This window comes from Zychaea mexicana (assembly GCF_025766255.1).
Source record: "Zychaea mexicana strain RSA 1403 chromosome Unknown BDB00scaffold_3, whole genome shotgun sequence".
Lineage (NCBI taxonomy): Eukaryota > Fungi > Mucoromycota > Mucoromycetes > Mucorales > Lichtheimiaceae > Zychaea > Zychaea mexicana.
This window is the reverse complement of record NW_026516666.1, coordinates 202,141-217,941: the sequence shown is the minus strand read 5'-3', so window position 1 is coordinate 217,941 and position 15,801 is coordinate 202,141. Positions and strand designations below refer to the sequence as shown.

Genomic DNA, 15,801 nt, shown 5'->3' with positions numbered 1-15,801 from the left:
CTTAGAAGAGTGGATTATATGCTTCTCTAAGAAGAAAAAAGAATACAAGGAGAATAGGAAATGGGGGAGGGGCGGATGCTTATTATTGCTGACGCGTAAAGGACTTCCTGATATCATTTTGCTTGTGTTGTTCCTGAATCTTTTACTACATACATCATCCTCCTTTATTTTACATCTTCTAACTGACAGTCAAAGTGCTATAAACATTGTACATGATGCATCTACTACAGCACAATACAAGAACGAGCAAAAAAACCCAAATATCTAATAATACATTATATTGCTTTAATAATAATAATAATAATCTAAGGTTCAATCCTTTTGGCCTACAAAGTTCGTAACGTATTTCATAAACACGTCTGGTTTTTCGGCATGCACTAGTATTCCAATTACAAAGACAAATGTTAACTCTAACTCTTGCTTTTTTCCGCTGCTTTTTTTTTTATCTTAATTCTCCCGCTCACACACTCATCCAACCCCTACTAATAAATTAGTAAGAAGCCCCATTTCGCCTGTTCTTTGCGACTCACCCCAATGACCAGCGCCTTCTACGACATCCAATCGATAATCCGGAAACATGGCCTTTAACTTGTCTGGATACTGAGCGAGCGGTTTACAATAACTGCTTTTACCACCAGCAATAAACAGTGTTGGGCCCGAATAATTTAACTGATCCGACATCTTACTGAAATCGCCCATATTGCCCAAAGCCTTGCCGAGAATATCATATGGGATCCGGAAATGATACTGTCCATCCTGCTTGGCGCTTTTCTTCAGGTTGGTCAACAAGAACATCCGAATGCCCATATCCGGCTCAAACTCTTGCAACATCTTATCCGCCTCGCTCTGTTTCTTAACATTGGCCTGATCGATCTTGCGCATGGCGTCAATATACATGCCAAAGTCGCTGGATAAGGGTAGTGAGAAGGGGGCAATGTCGACAACGACAAGCTTCTTGACAAGTGTAGGGTGCTGTAACGCCGTTGTCATGACTACTTTACCGCCCCTACACGTACATATAAAATAATCGTAAGAGATGCCAAGTCGTCCATCGTCGTTCCCCGTATCACATTCAAAAATAAGAAAAAGAATTTGTAAGACTTCTCTCCTCTTGCGCATCCCCCACACACACCCCCTCGGGGGAGCAATAAACCCCCCAATTTTTTTTTACCAGCACCCGTGCGTTCCTCCATCTTCTCCTTTAAACGTTTTTTTTCGGCTCCAGAATATACTTACATGGAATGACCGAGCAGAATGGGTTGCTCGAGTTTATGATGTTCCATAAACGAAACGAGATCGTGTGACATGGCATCGTAAGTATGTTCTTCAGCATGAGGACTTTCGCCGTGGTTTCTCATGTCCTGGAAAAAAAAAGGAGAGCGAGGAAACAGAAACTCAATGAATATGAGCACTTGATTATTTGTTTCTAGTACTACTGTATATCTGTGACTCTTACAAGGGTATAGACATCGCGCGAAAGGCGGACACTCATGCTTTTACCGAGGGATCGCCAGTTTTGTTTGGATCCAAAGAGACCATGGCACACAATGAGCGGTGCGTTCTGTGAAGGCTGTGGCGCAGGGTATTTGGTATAGGATAGAGGGACGGTCGTATACGATCGGATCGTTGTCAATGGTCGAAATGCTTGCCGTAACATACTCTATTTTTGAAAGATGGCGGGATGCGGGGTTTTCCGGTTGAAAGCAAAGCAGCCGACCAGGTTACTGGGTTGCGCATTTACAGCAAAGCCAATCACAACCCAGCGCAGAGCAAAATAAGCTCACATTGCACGAAACACCGAAACAGATCTGATTATGCATGTTGCTTTAATAATAAGTGTGTGTGTGTGTGTGTGTGACTTCTGGAGGGGTGATGGTAATGCGATGCTTTACATAGTAATATTAATAGAAATACATATTAATTGATATACATATAATGATACAATAATCTGGCTTTCCTTGTTATATAACCGTAATGATGCGAAAATATCTGTACTTGTTTGGGTTGTTACAAGAAAGAGAGAGTAGTTTTACAATGAGATATATGAGTTTGCTAAATGTATGGGTTGAGTGTATATATATGACAGACAAAAATCGAGTTAGTAGGGGAATGTATGCAAAATGACAAACAAGAGAGAAAGAGAGGTGGTATTCTTTTAGGCTGAAGTATCCATGGGTTCAAGTTGCTCCTGTTCTTGTGGTTCTTCTTCAGGTATATTGTTTTCTTTGTGTTGCTCTGACGATGACAGGGGTGATGGAGATGATTCTGATGCTGGTGAAGATGGTGTAGTTGGCGATGGTGATGATGATGAAGATGCATTGTTATTTTTGGATGGCGTGGTAGCATTGGTAGTCGTACTATCTTCTTTTTCTTCAACACGGGTGGTTGTTGCTGGTGGTGGTGTTGATACTGTCATAGCAGATGCAGCAGCGGTAGTGGAAGTGATAGAAGAGGAACAAGATAGCACAGGTGACGATGCCGGTGTTGTTATTCCGGAAATTCGATTGTTGGGGTTAGAAGATGCAGCGTCAGTTGCACTCGCATTGGTGCTGGCATTCGCGGCAGCGGCAGCGGCAGCAGCAGCGGCGCGTCGATTAGCCGCGGCTGTAACAGTCGCTTTGGCAGTTGACTTTGACGATCTTGTGGCGGACAATTCTTTCCACACAAAGCACGAATTGCCAGCGATATGAGTCTTTGGTTTTCTTCCGCGTTTCTTTTTCGGCATCTGGAGTACGGTATCCATGTCTGAGCTTGTGAATGCTGCCATGGACCCATCCATGACATCATTTGTCATTGACGAGGACAAGGATGTCGTTGATGATGCAGCGGCTGCTGAAGAAGAAGACGTATCGCCATTGTTATTGTTACTAGAATTCACTGTCCATACCTATTGTTGATAACGCAATTAGTATGCTATCGTCATTGAGAATGTTTAACACATAGTGTGATAACACTTACAGTGGGTTGCAGAAAAGTGAACCCGCCCTGCCAAGCAGGCTCACGCACGTTCGGAGGACGACCGCGGCGACGTTTCAGGATGGGTTCACCGGACGCAGTAAACAAGATTTGCGTTGATGGTGGCGGTGATGGTTTTTCCTTGGTTGTTTTTGTTGCTGTAGCATTGCTGGTGCTAGCGGTTGATGTCGTTGAAGATGAAGACACTGTTCTTGAATGTGAAAGTTCAGGTTCAGGTGGCGGCGGGGGTGATGCTAAGCTTGTTATTATTGCTGCTGCATTGGTGTTGTGCAGTGAGGAACTGGACGATGTGGGTGATGGAATATGAGCAGGAGGGGCTACGGTCGTTGAGTTGTGTGGAGATGGTATTGGTGATCGTGGATATGAGTGTGGTGCATGGGCTGGTACTGTGACAGGCGTAGTTGTCGTGGATAAAGGATAGTAATGTGTTTGTGGCGGTGGTGGAGGCGGTGAATGACGGTATTGATGATGATGATGATGATGTTGTTGTTGTTGTTGTTGCTGCTGCTGCTGTTGTTGTTGATTCTGATGGTGATGAGAGCTCCATGGTGCAATCTTGTCGTGTTGAAAAGATTGTGATGGAGTAGGAGCAGGAGGAGGAGGTGGTTGATATGTTCTCAGAGGTCTTGGTGGATCATTCCCCTGAAGCGGCGGTAGTGCCGATACAATGTTGCTTTGTGGTACCGGCAATGGTGAAGGCGGAGAAGGTGACAAGGGCGAAGGCGGGTGTTGTCGCGTAGATGAATAGGTCTTACGGCAATCGATCAATGGAGGTCCAGGGCTTAAGAACTTGTCTTGTGGTTGCTGCTGCTGTTGTTGTTGTTGTTGTTGTTGATACGGCGGAAAGGATGGTGAAGGTCGCGGCGACACAGGCGAAGCAGGCGTCAGATTTACATTTAAGCCTCCATTCTTTTGCGGGTGTGCAGGCGGAGACGGTGGATGCAGCAAATGTGAAATTGGCGGTAATGTTGGCTGTTGACTATGTTGCTGCATGTGTTTTAGGGGGGGGGAAGAGGTTGATGCAAAGGGGGAGAAAGACACAAAAAAGAATAAAGAAAAGGAAAAGATGCGTATAAACCAGGTAAAAGACGGCAAAGAATAAAAAAAAAAGAAAGGCAAGATTTATACCAAATATGATGAAAATGAGTTTTCCAGACCAGTACAGCCAAAAAGAACTACAGGAAGGATTCCATACCCAATCAAATTGAAGTGCCGTTTCCGTCCCTTCTCGTACTTCTCGAACTGTAAACTGTAAGTGTAAGCTTTGTGTAAAGTGTGGATTGCGTGCGTGATGTTGTGTGCGTGAGTGTATCCCCTTCCCCCCAATCCTTCTCTCTCTACCACCCCCCCCACAAATAATTTCTTGCGCTTAATCAATAAACAAACCAGCCCATCCACGTGTAGTCCTTTTGCACTGTTGACACTTTTTCTTTTATGCATTATTATTTTTGGATCACCACCATTGAATCTCGGCTAATGTAGTCAAAGCTGCTAGGCCCTTAATGAGCTTCTTTGCAGCAAGTATGTAGGAATATGAATTATTGCAGCGTTTTTATTCATGTCGGTGCTGTAGCAGCAGCAGATGGTAACTTTACTAGCATACGTGAGAGAGAGATATGGAAGCACAACTTTACATGAACCGGGCAAGAAGGTTTTGCGTTTCCATCGTCGAACCCAAGTTGTGTGTTTACAATTTAGGATGTAAATCATCTTTTTAAGGCAATTTTCACATGCCTGATCTTGTCATTTAGGGTACTTATACGAGGCGCAGATAATAGCACAGAAAGCTAAGAAATAGTGACAACGCGAATTGTGCTCTTCTTTTCTTTGTGCTTAATCGGCGTTCTTTACAGTTACTATGATTTAGATAATGATGGTGCGCACAAGACATGATGGCTTTCTATTCTAGACTCTTTTTTTTGATAATTTGAAACATTGGCAATGGAGTTGCTGTTGTTATTCTTCGCCGCTTGGCTGAGCGAAAGCGGCAATTTAAGATAATTACAAAGTGGCGGAAGAAGATGGCCTGAGAGGATAGAGGGGGAGCGTGTACTTTACCAGGAAAGTCATCTACGTTTCTGAGTAATCGACTTTATTTTCCCTTCAACTTGAGCCATACAATCGTCCATGGTATTTTTAGAGTTTTAAAGGAATTTTTTTTCAGCTGTGTTACAATATCGTTTTAAGTCGTCTCATCGTTATCCAGTAGTATTAGCACTGTAGGTATAGTAAGTTGTGCGCTATTATAGCCCCTTTTTTTTTCTTCTTCGTCTTCTTTTTTTTCTTACCGTTCTGTATGAGCATTTGTACACACACACACACTTATCATATTACATTTTCCGTATTAACCTGGGTTTCCATACTCTCTAATATAAAATCGTGGTTGACGTGATTTTACTAAAACAAGAAGGGGCCGCATTTTCGTTTTCATTTTTTGAAAAACCGCACGGACCAGAGTTTTTTACATTTAAATCCGCGGGCTGTTTCTTGGACTTCTTGGTTGTGCCTACAAGTTCATGATCTATAACAATCTGTCACCATGGCAAAGATTCCTTATACAATTACTATAGCGACAAACATACTTGAATTTGTTGTTATGGAAACCTTAATTTGATGCCAAGACAACTTTATTGTTTTCTATCTATGCAAATACACGTAAACAGATACTGTCAAAAAAAATAGTATATCCTTGGCTCTCTTTCCTACTAGCATAAAAAAATATATATGCCAAGATCTTACATCACAAGGGGGGAACCGCTAGAAACACATACACACATGAAAACGAACCCGTTTTGCCGAAAGAAAAAAACACGCACATATCTGTTTTAGTTATAAAAAGGTAAGAGAAGAACGTCAAGAACAACTAACCGTTTCGAAACAATGTTGAAAGGAAAAAACAACAAATATAGAAGGTCCAGATGGTAGACTTTTCCCCTTTGTCAATTAGCAGCAATCCGGTACCCGGGGTTACGCAATTTTGAGGATTTATGGAAAAGGAGGAAAAATTGGTTATATAAGGGGAAATGCGGATGTGAGGCTTATTATCATTGTCCCAGTATACGATTTGAAATGAAATTTTACACTCTATTAGCCATAACACAGTCTTGTGAGCTAGTAGGGTGGAGTGACAAGCCATGAATAAAGAAGGCGTCATCACAAAATAGAGAGGTGTTTTGGGGGGGGAGTAGACCGTGGGCTGAACCAGACTAATTTTGCCTCATTTGGCGAATAAAAGAATTCTGTGCTCGCCTGGATATACAATTTTTCTATTTTTCTCAAGTGACTTGCCATAAATAGATGAATTACACAAAAGCAAGGATAAGGACGCTCTGTACGCTCCAAAGTGTCACCTAAAGGAAAAACGGATTCTTTAAGGAAAATTGAGACGTTTCTTACAAATAATGTTTGATTGATCTAGTGCTACTGTAACTGCTGCTGTTGCTTAGCTATCATCGTATTGAAAGTATACAGTGCCTTGACTCGAAACATTATACCATATACCGTGCATGTGCGTCGTCTCTTTGTGTGTATCATATGTCATGGTATTTCGTCACACTTTTGTAGCAAATCATGATATCATTATGGGCTCCTGTCCTTAATCTCTTATACACCGACTCTATCTCTTTTTTAGTCGACACCTCCCAGTAGACCATGGTCTATTTCTGAGAGGGAGAAAGTGTGTCACGAGAGAAAGAGTCCATTCGGTCCGTCAGATGCAAATTTTTGTAATACTGTACTTTTGCCAGATTAAGCAAAAAGAAGCGTTCTAGGTATTTTATAAATGCGGCGGTGTCTGTTAGTCCTTTGCTTGATGGTCCCGAGTTTCTAAAAAAGAATTTTAGATGAGCGTAATGTCGTTTTCTTTTTCTCCAGAACATGTATAGGGATGATATATATATATATACACCTCTTGTATATCTACACGGGGCTGTGTCAAGGACATCCGCATGTCAAGATTATCTAATGAAATTATTCGCAGTAGAATGTTCTTAGTGGGACGGATTTGATATTTGGCTCCTAGCCCTTTTTATTAGAAAACGAGATGGGAATAAAAAGCTGAACGATATTATACAATCACCGCCCCGCTCTTCATCTTCTTCTTCCATTCTTAAACAACGTGGACACCGTGTGGTACCTTTTTTTGTTTTAACATATTGACACTTACAAAACGGCCTTGAACTATCAACAGAAACATATGTCAAGTAAGGCTTTTTCTTTCTTGGTCCCTACCGAACTGTTTACTGATTTTTTGATGGGGAGAGCAAAAAGAAAGAAAAACAAGCACCGTGGGCACTTTACCATTTTGCGTATAGCTTGGTTGGACGGACAAAGCAGATCTTCAATAGTTCCCCGTGTAACCCCAATCCATCTTTATTGCTGGAAATTTTTGTTTGAGGCTAATTACACTCCACCCGCTTTCTTCGACAATCCAAATTTGAAACATATTACACTGAAAAGAAGCAATTGTTATGAAAGCAAGCGTGATGTTCCAGACAAGAAATACGCGGGCCGTTTCTCCAGTTCTTTCTGTTGCTTAACTGAAAGGTCGTAACTGTCTGTGCTTTTTTATCAATTCTGTAAGATGTCCCCGCTTCGTACTTATTATTTCCGCGATTTTCCAACACCCACGCTCTGATACACCCGCAATTTCTAGAGAAGAAACGAAAGAAACGCTGGACCTCGTCGAAACAGCATTAGTTTGTGTTATACAGAAAAACGTAGTAATACTAGTAAGATGGCAATAATTTTCAGTGATACTACTTTTCCTATCTCCAGCAGTGGAAGATATTCCAGACCAAAACGTAAGGCAATAAATTTATTTGACTTCTGACTTAGTGTTACATATAACTTCATTCCATTTATACGTACAAAATATACTCACTTCTACCTACGGCAGCACAAGCGGATGCTTTCTGTAATGCTGAGTCCTAGTTGGTAGTATCTAGTACTATGTGGTGGCGATGATGGGAATTGAGACAAATAGGGGAAATCCTTATCTCGATATAAACGATGGTTAAACGGGGAAGAGTGATTTTTTTAGCCAGGTGACGAAACAACAACAACAGCAATACCACGACCATGTTTTTTGTTTGTGATTTGTGGAGGGTGGCTCAGACAGGTCATCACTTTCTTTCCTTCAATACTACTGCCTAATTAAGATTAAGTGTTTGCTCACATGGGTGTATTGCCGATTGATCAGCTGAGCATTTGTAGACACTGAAATCTCGAAAAAGAAATAAAAAACCAACAAACTGGTAGGGTCTTAAAAACAATAGAAGGGGTCATTATATGTGTGACGGATAGGTCATCTACATGATGCTGAATCGCTTTTCAGCATTATGTGCCCTACATTAAAACGTAGCATTTACATTGACACCTGTATTTAGATCATCAGCACATAAAGTTTCATTTTGCTGAATCAATAAAGATTGATGAAGGAACAGCTGTGTACGCATTTTACGCTAGCTATAAGAGCATGGTGATGTGCAAGCAACATTGCCGGTTTTTAGATTCCAGAGAGATGTTGAAAAGATCTTTTCAGCCGTATCTACTCTCAATATGATCTCTCGTGAGTTAAAATTATTGGCCGTTGATGGATTATTATCATATGTATTTTATATTTGTTCTCTGTTCTTTATGTTGATTTATTTAATGGTAGTTTGAGAACATAAAAGATAATGAACAAAGGCTTTACTTTCTCTGTCTGTACACACTTTCCAACAATCAATTTAACGTACTGTGTCAGGTCATCCTCTCTTCCCTTCAAAATAACTCCGTAAATTGCTGTCCTGGACATCAGTCACTACAACTTTCAGCTACACCGGACAGGATGTTTTATATCTTCTTTCTTCGAACCAGCGTCCAAATATTTACTTTGATGATGAAACATGAGGTGCACTTTATAAAAGGATGACACTATCATCTATAAGTTATTCACATTCATTTATACAAGTAACCCATGGTTTGCGAATTAGTAATAAAATTCAACAGCAGGATTTCTTCGTTGCCATACGTGCCCACAGGATCATTAACGTATACTCGAAACATGATCACTCAATGTCGGTTTTTCTATATGGGCAAAGAGAGTAGCCACAAGTAAAACAGCCACTCATGCTTTAATCCTGGATAAAGTTGGGAGCACATCATGAAAAATAAAGTTTGGTCATGCGTAATCTATGAATTTGCATGAAAACAACGACCATACTGATCATTTATTCTGGAGGGAGAGCCTATATATTGTACTATAATAGTATGGAAAATGACATACGTGTAGCGGTTAACAAATAAATCACCGTCTGCCTCGTTTTTATTTTGTCATCAGGCTGGCTGAACACATTTTTCTTGCTTTATACTTTTTGTAGTCGTTGACCGCCTTTGTCTAGGAGCCGGGTGCTGTTTCCTCTCCATATACAGCTAGACCTCCTCAAAAATCGATGCGAGTTTAAACGTGCCTCAGGATATTTTGATAGCAAGGAAAAACTGCTTCGCGTAATTGTTAGTGACACATTTGGATCCGGGCTTATAGAAACAGGAATAATACAAGTCGTACCTCAAAGATTCGAAGCGTGTGAGCAATCCTTTTATGTTGTTATCATCGGAAGGAAATTTTCTTGTAGTCGTAGTGCTCATATAAGTATAAAAAATAGTAGCATTGGTGGCTAATACAATGCTACGCGACGTAGAAAAATGAGTACGCTATATTATATATATATATATATGTAACTGTAGGCATAGCATGTAAAACATGCCGAGCAAAAAAATGTAAAGTATCACTTACATACTATAGATAAAACATGCATAAACCAATGTGAATCGCAAAGACGCCGCAGCCATCACTGTATTTCTTTTTATACGCTGTAAAAGCTTTCTTTCGAGAGAAAAAAAATCGAAGTCGATGAGGTTATGAATCACGCAAGCTGACCCGAACTTGCCTCAACCAGTCGCGAATCAGCTTATTAGAAGGTGATGAGCCCATTCTTGTGTATACAGATTAAAATTAGCAGTTGTCCTCGTTTCTTTAAAAACACTAAGAACGCGACCAATAATTCTTAATAGTCGAAATGATCTAACACTGTATTTTGTTAAAAAAAAGGCGCGGCTTACAGTATTAGTTTTGGGTATGATATGGTATCGTTGTTACCAGCCAATGTTTCTGTTATACGCGCTGCCGTCGCATAATTCATTGCACCCATGTAATCAACTTTAACACATCTTGAAGGTTTTAATGAATTTCCTACCTCAAAGAATTTAGAGCTAATATATCCTTACGAGTATACATATACACAAGTACTAAATCGGGTCATATATAAACGAATGATCATATAGTACTCTCGACTATATGCTCTTTTGAAAACACCCATTTGTACTGTATCGCATAGATAAGCATCATGATCTGAATGCCACTTTTAAGGTTCCTGTGCGTACGTTGAGTAGAGTACACGTAAATTAGTGAGCGACAATTAACACACATAATGATTATGCAGCGGTGGTACAGTTGAGGTTTCCATAACCACCATAAGCAGCATCAATAAGTGTGGTTTTTATTAAACGCAAACGCAATGTATCATAGATATATAGCGGAAGAAGCAGTGGTTCAATGACAATAGATTTAAAATAACATGCTCAATCTATGAATAAATAAGTATTGCAAAATACACCTTTCTACTAAGTTGTAGATACGTAAATGTGCTAGTAGTTGACTGCAAGGAATGAGAAGTACATGGAAGATCTGTGATGAAGCCTGCAGGTTATAGCGGAGATGAACAGAAAATGCCAAATCTATATTTGTTATCTCTCTGCTCTCAACATCACAACGAAAGCAATCCCGCGATGAATGTCAACACGTTCTTTACATTTTCCAGTTATACAACAACAAACACAATACCCTTTTGCAGTGATTAGCCATGTATTCCCACGAGAATTTTGAAATACATAACGCTATTTTTTTGTTTCGAATCATCGGTCTTTTGGCTACATAGTGCAATAGGCTTGCAAACCGGGAGGGGTGACAATATGATTATGTTGATGATTGGTCAAAGTAGCACAAAACTAGGTCTTTTATCTTATCTACGTATCTGTGTATGCTAATAAAATGTGAATTGTGCAGATCAATAAGACAAAGATGGTAACAAACAAATCTAAAAAGCACCACTAACCACCTTTTGCTCAGTTCTTTCCATGCTGAGCAATGCTTTAGGAAAACTACTTTCGGTATATGGTAGTATTATTGATAAGTGCGTACTTTATGCTTTGTTTTTCTAACTTATCACCTTGCATAATAAGAGAGCCCAGAGATATGGGATTAGATTATGAAACTTGTCGGATCGGAGAAAAAAGGTTGCTTTTGCACAAAGGCACGAAAAAATCAAGGAGGAAAGCGAGATTGTCACATCTAAAATCATCCACTAAAAATCTCTCACTGACAAGAAAAACGCTCTCCTTTGCTAGCCTTGTTATCTTTATCTTTTCAAAACACACACACACGCGTACAAGTAAAACGCAAAGTATATACTCTCTTTGTTATGTAGGAGTAAGCATTCAGTATCTAGCAATGAAAAGGGTACTACTGCTTCTTAATGTCCTTTTTTAACCTTAGACCTCATACGTACACTAAAGAATTAGTATATGAAACTGCGCATCTTCAAAAGAGCACTTAAGCGGAGGAGGGGAGTTGATGATAAAGGCAGTTTATGCGTTTGCATTGGATAGGCATATGACAACTGAAACACGCACACCGAGGTACAGTAGTATGTAGAGAAACTACTACTGGTAAATTAGGCACCAAGTACTTGTGCTGATACTTTATCAGTAGTGTATGTTTATCATTCAGCTGTTCTATCTATGGAAAAGATTACTGTAATGGGGGATGGGCGGCAGCAGCAGTATTTGGGTCTTGGATTCCGTTATCAGAAGAAAAAGGCAGACCACTATTGGTGAGATTTTTTGAGGAGCCATGCGATGATCGGTTAGTTTGAGCTTGATTACTACTACTGCTGCTGCTGCAGCTTCTCTCCCACCCCCTACTCTTCATATCATAATAGATAATACTCGTTATCAGCAGTGTATTGTATATTATCTCCATTTTTAGGTTTTCAAACTTTCCGCTTCTTACCCCTCCTAAAAAGAATACAATCTGGCTCAATTTCTTTAAAGGATTTTTAGTGTACATATTAAGGAACAACAAGACGTATAGGCTTAACACGGATAAAAAGCTGTCAGAAGGGGTTAAAGGCCAACATAGTATGTTTACATAGTAGTCCATTGAACACTTGCTCATAAGAGGTTGGGCATTTTAAACCGCCATATTGGAATGAAAAAGAGACTTGCTGATGACAGCGATTGTCTTATCATTATCAAAAGCGGTCCTTTGGGGATATTATACCTATAGCTTTTTTTTTGAGAGATAGCCATTATCTAACAAACAAACAAAAGAACAAAGTGTTTCTCATTGTCTTCACCCCCTCTTATCCCTAAATGGGCTATTAACGGAACTTACCGATTTCTAAAGGTGACTTTCCACGATGTGATAAGACCGACAGAAATCGCTTGGCTATGTTTACGTATTTCACTTTGCTCGGATTATCGGTAGTGATATTGCTCATTATCTTATCGACTCTAGCTGGAGCATATCATTTTTTTTTCATAAAAAACCTTATATAAATAATCGCCTTTTATTTTGCTGTTGAACTGCATCGACGCTTACACGACCACATAATCTTTTACTTAATCCTTCACACTGCACGCTGGATTATAACCACTGTATACCAGCACACAAATACTCTGATCTTGTTTCGCCTTGCCCTATCTGCCTTGTCCGCTACTATACCACAGACCTCTCGAATTATTCAGAAATGAAATTCTTTGCTAAAGAACTTATAGTCGACCAGCATGGTAAAGCCACCAATTTTCGGCTACACAGCTTCCAGTTTCCACATATGAGAGCCTTGCACTTTGTAAGTATCTCATCACTGCATCAATATGTGTATAGATGAGATGTAAACGGCATCTCTTTGGAGAAAAATGTAAAGATTTGACCTAGATTGTTTACGGTGCTCTGTCGTTGTTACAGGCTTGGTTTTCGTTCTTGGTCGCGTTCATGTCGTGGTACGCTATTCCTCCTATCGGCTATCACATCGCCCAGGATCTGAACATTCCCCAAGTGCAAGTCTATGATGCAAACATGGTATCTGTTGCCATCACAATCGTAGCTCGTCTGGTTATCGGTCCACTTTGTGAACGCTTTGGTCCGCGACGAATGATGTGCGTTGTTCTTGTTTGTGGTGCAATTCCATGCGGCATGACTGGCCTTATTAGCAGTGGTACCGGTCTTATTGTCATTCGGTAAGCTATTCTCTAAAAAAGTTTTGTGACCCATTGCAAGAATAAAAGCTCACGCGAAAATTTATGATTTGTACTATAGAGCAATTATAGGTATTCTCGGAGGTGCATTTGTCCCATGTCAATTTTGGACCACGCAAATGTTTGCGCCATCTATCGTCGGCACAGCCAATTCCTTGTCAGCCGGTTGGGGTAATATGGGTGCAGGCATCACATATCTTGTAATGCCCGCCATTTACGATGGCATTGCAGCACACACAAGCAACGCAATTGCCTGGCGCGTGACCTTTGTTGTTCCTGCTGGTATTTGTATCGTGGTTGCCATTATAAACTATTTCTTTGCTACCGATACTCCCCATGGTGATTGGCTCGTACTGCGCCGTCAAGAAGCAGAGGGGCAATATTGCGACAGCAGCAGCAGCAGTATCACATCGATCGAATCGCCGGATCAGAAAATGGAGATAGGTGTTGCCATTGTTGGAACAGCCGAGGAAGTCAACAACATCAGGGGCGATAAAACCAACGACGACGAGTCAATTGTGGATGTCAAGCGCAACCAATCGTTTGGCGAGACTATGCTTACTTTTGGTAAAGTCTTTTGCAAACCGCCTGTCCTTATTATGATAGTCCACTATGCTTGCTCATTGGGTGCCGAACTTGCCATTGATAACGTTATTGGCGATGTCTTCCGTGAACATTATAACTTGGCACCTTCCACAGCGGCTTACATTGGCTCAGTCTTTGGTCTGATGAACTTGTTCTCGCGCGTATGCGGTGGTCTTCTTTCCGATTACTTCGCACACCGATTCCATCTCCCCGGTCGGATCCTAGCCCATTTCGTACTGATGACTCTCGAAGGCATCTTCCTTATCGGATTCAGCTTTGGATTAGACACAAACATGCCAACAGCGATCGTTTTGATGATCTTCTTCTCCTTTTTCGTTCAGGCTGTCTGCGGTTCAACATTTGGTATCGTTCCATTCGTAGACCCTCTCAATAACGGCAAGGTCATGGGTATGGTTGGTGCAGGCGGCAACATTGGCGGTATCGTCTTCAATCTCATGTTCCGTCAGTTTCAACCTCACTTTCATAAGGCTTTCTTGTGCTTGGGTTGCATTGCTCTCGGTGCAGGTGTCATTGGAAATTTAATGCTTCGCGTCCAAGGAAAAGGTCTCTTGCATTTATTTGGTGGCCGATACGCCTAAGTTACTGCCTTTTTCCTATCAATACTTGCAATACCTATGTTACCCTAGAAAGCCTATTCTGTGTATGTATACCCCGAGTTTTTCTCACCAAAGACAAACCTTGTATGACTCATGCGTCCTTTTCTTTTCTATCGTCTTTTGTGATGTACTTTTAATATTTCTTTGCTTCATCTTACTATCATGTATCTTCAAAGTCTTCAATATATCTTTGCTTCATAAACTTTACATACTACAAAGAATATATTATGTGCACATGGCTTCATTATATTATATAGAAAACGAATTATTGATAATCTCTTGTGCGTCTAAATCGAGATATACTATCTTTTTCTTGCACGTTGTAATTAAAGTGCTTGTTTCTTGCGCGTTATCATCTTCTTTATTATTAAAATCTTTAAAAGTTAGCTGAAAAATCCAAAAAAGGAAACTCTCATCCATGTAAATTCACAGACAGAAAAATACTTACGCAAAGCATTCCCCAAATTCATGGGGGACCTCGGCCGCACTTTTGACCCGTGGGCACGGGGAATTTTAAAATGAAGCAGGACTTACGCCCGGAGGCTGCCTGAGTAAAAAACAGCCGTTCGCGTGAAACGATGCAACATCCGAAGATGGGTCGAGACAGAGGCTACTAGGAACTGCGAGAGAAAAGCAAAGGGGGAGGGGAGGGGAGAAGGATAAACTATATAAAGAACGCAATAGACGCTTTTAACGACTTCCTGGGTCAGAGCAAGGGGAAGGGGAGGGGGGGATAAATTATACAAAGAACGCAAAGAAGAATATGAGGCTTTTAAGGACTTCCTCAGGTCCAAGTCAAAGCAAAAAGCACACGCCACCGTCCAGATGGATGGATAGATCTTGACCACTGCCGATGGACTACTTGACAGGTCGGCTTCTAGGAGCGGGATGACAGTGGAGCATCAATCTTGACTAGCATGGAAATGTCTGTGCACTATCGCCATTCCGAGAAACAAAAGAGATGAACAGTTAATGGGAAACTGTTAAACCACACACATACAAGATTCTATCGTGCTATGCTTACCCATACTTCTACGATGAGACACAGGAGAGCCGAGCACACGGCCAGAGCAGAGCAGAGAATCACAGCCAAGACAGAAACACTTCTTCTAGCTGGAAAAAGAAAAGATCATTAGAGGGCTGCACCCACTGTGCTATCTTTACTTTTTACACGGCATTACCATCCTCCTCCATCCCAAGCTGACTTACATTTGTTTTGTCTTTTACAGCAAAGTTATAGACAGAGAGAGATGGGGTCTAAGCC

General features: G+C 40.8%; 3 protein-coding genes across 3 annotated transcripts; 1 reads left to right on the top strand and 2 right to left on the bottom strand.

Annotated features, from left to right (window-relative positions):
• Nucleotides 1-63: 63 nt before the first annotated feature.
• Nucleotides 64-1,918, bottom strand: BDB00DRAFT_797141 (Alpha/Beta hydrolase protein). Its single transcript, XM_053121524.1, has 4 exons — nucleotides 1,457-1,918; nucleotides 1,237-1,361; nucleotides 531-1,006; nucleotides 64-377 (listed from the first exon to the last, which is right to left on the bottom strand). The coding sequence occupies exons 1-4, from the start codon at nucleotides 1,655-1,657 to the stop codon at nucleotides 313-315; spliced, it is 867 nt and encodes a 288-aa protein (XP_052985151.1). The 5' UTR covers nucleotides 1,658-1,918; the 3' UTR covers nucleotides 64-312.
• Nucleotides 1,798-4,057, bottom strand: BDB00DRAFT_797138 (uncharacterized protein). The gene is made up of 2 exons (XM_053121523.1): nucleotides 2,959-4,057; nucleotides 1,798-2,887 (listed from the first exon to the last, which is right to left on the bottom strand). The coding sequence occupies exons 1-2, from the start codon at nucleotides 3,967-3,969 to the stop codon at nucleotides 2,156-2,158; spliced, it is 1,743 nt and encodes a 580-aa protein (XP_052985150.1). The 5' UTR covers nucleotides 3,970-4,057; the 3' UTR covers nucleotides 1,798-2,155.
• An 8,770-nt stretch (nucleotides 4,058-12,827) lies between these two features.
• On the top strand, nucleotides 12,828-14,519 carry BDB00DRAFT_866953 (major facilitator superfamily domain-containing protein; the record flags this gene model as incomplete). The annotated part of the gene is made up of 3 exons (XM_053126288.1): nucleotides 12,828-12,929; nucleotides 13,046-13,317; nucleotides 13,397-14,519. 3 exons carry the CDS (start codon nucleotides 12,828-12,830, stop codon nucleotides 14,517-14,519), a joined length of 1,497 nt encoding a protein of 498 aa, XP_052985149.1.
• Nucleotides 14,520-15,801: the final 1,282 nt, after the last annotated feature.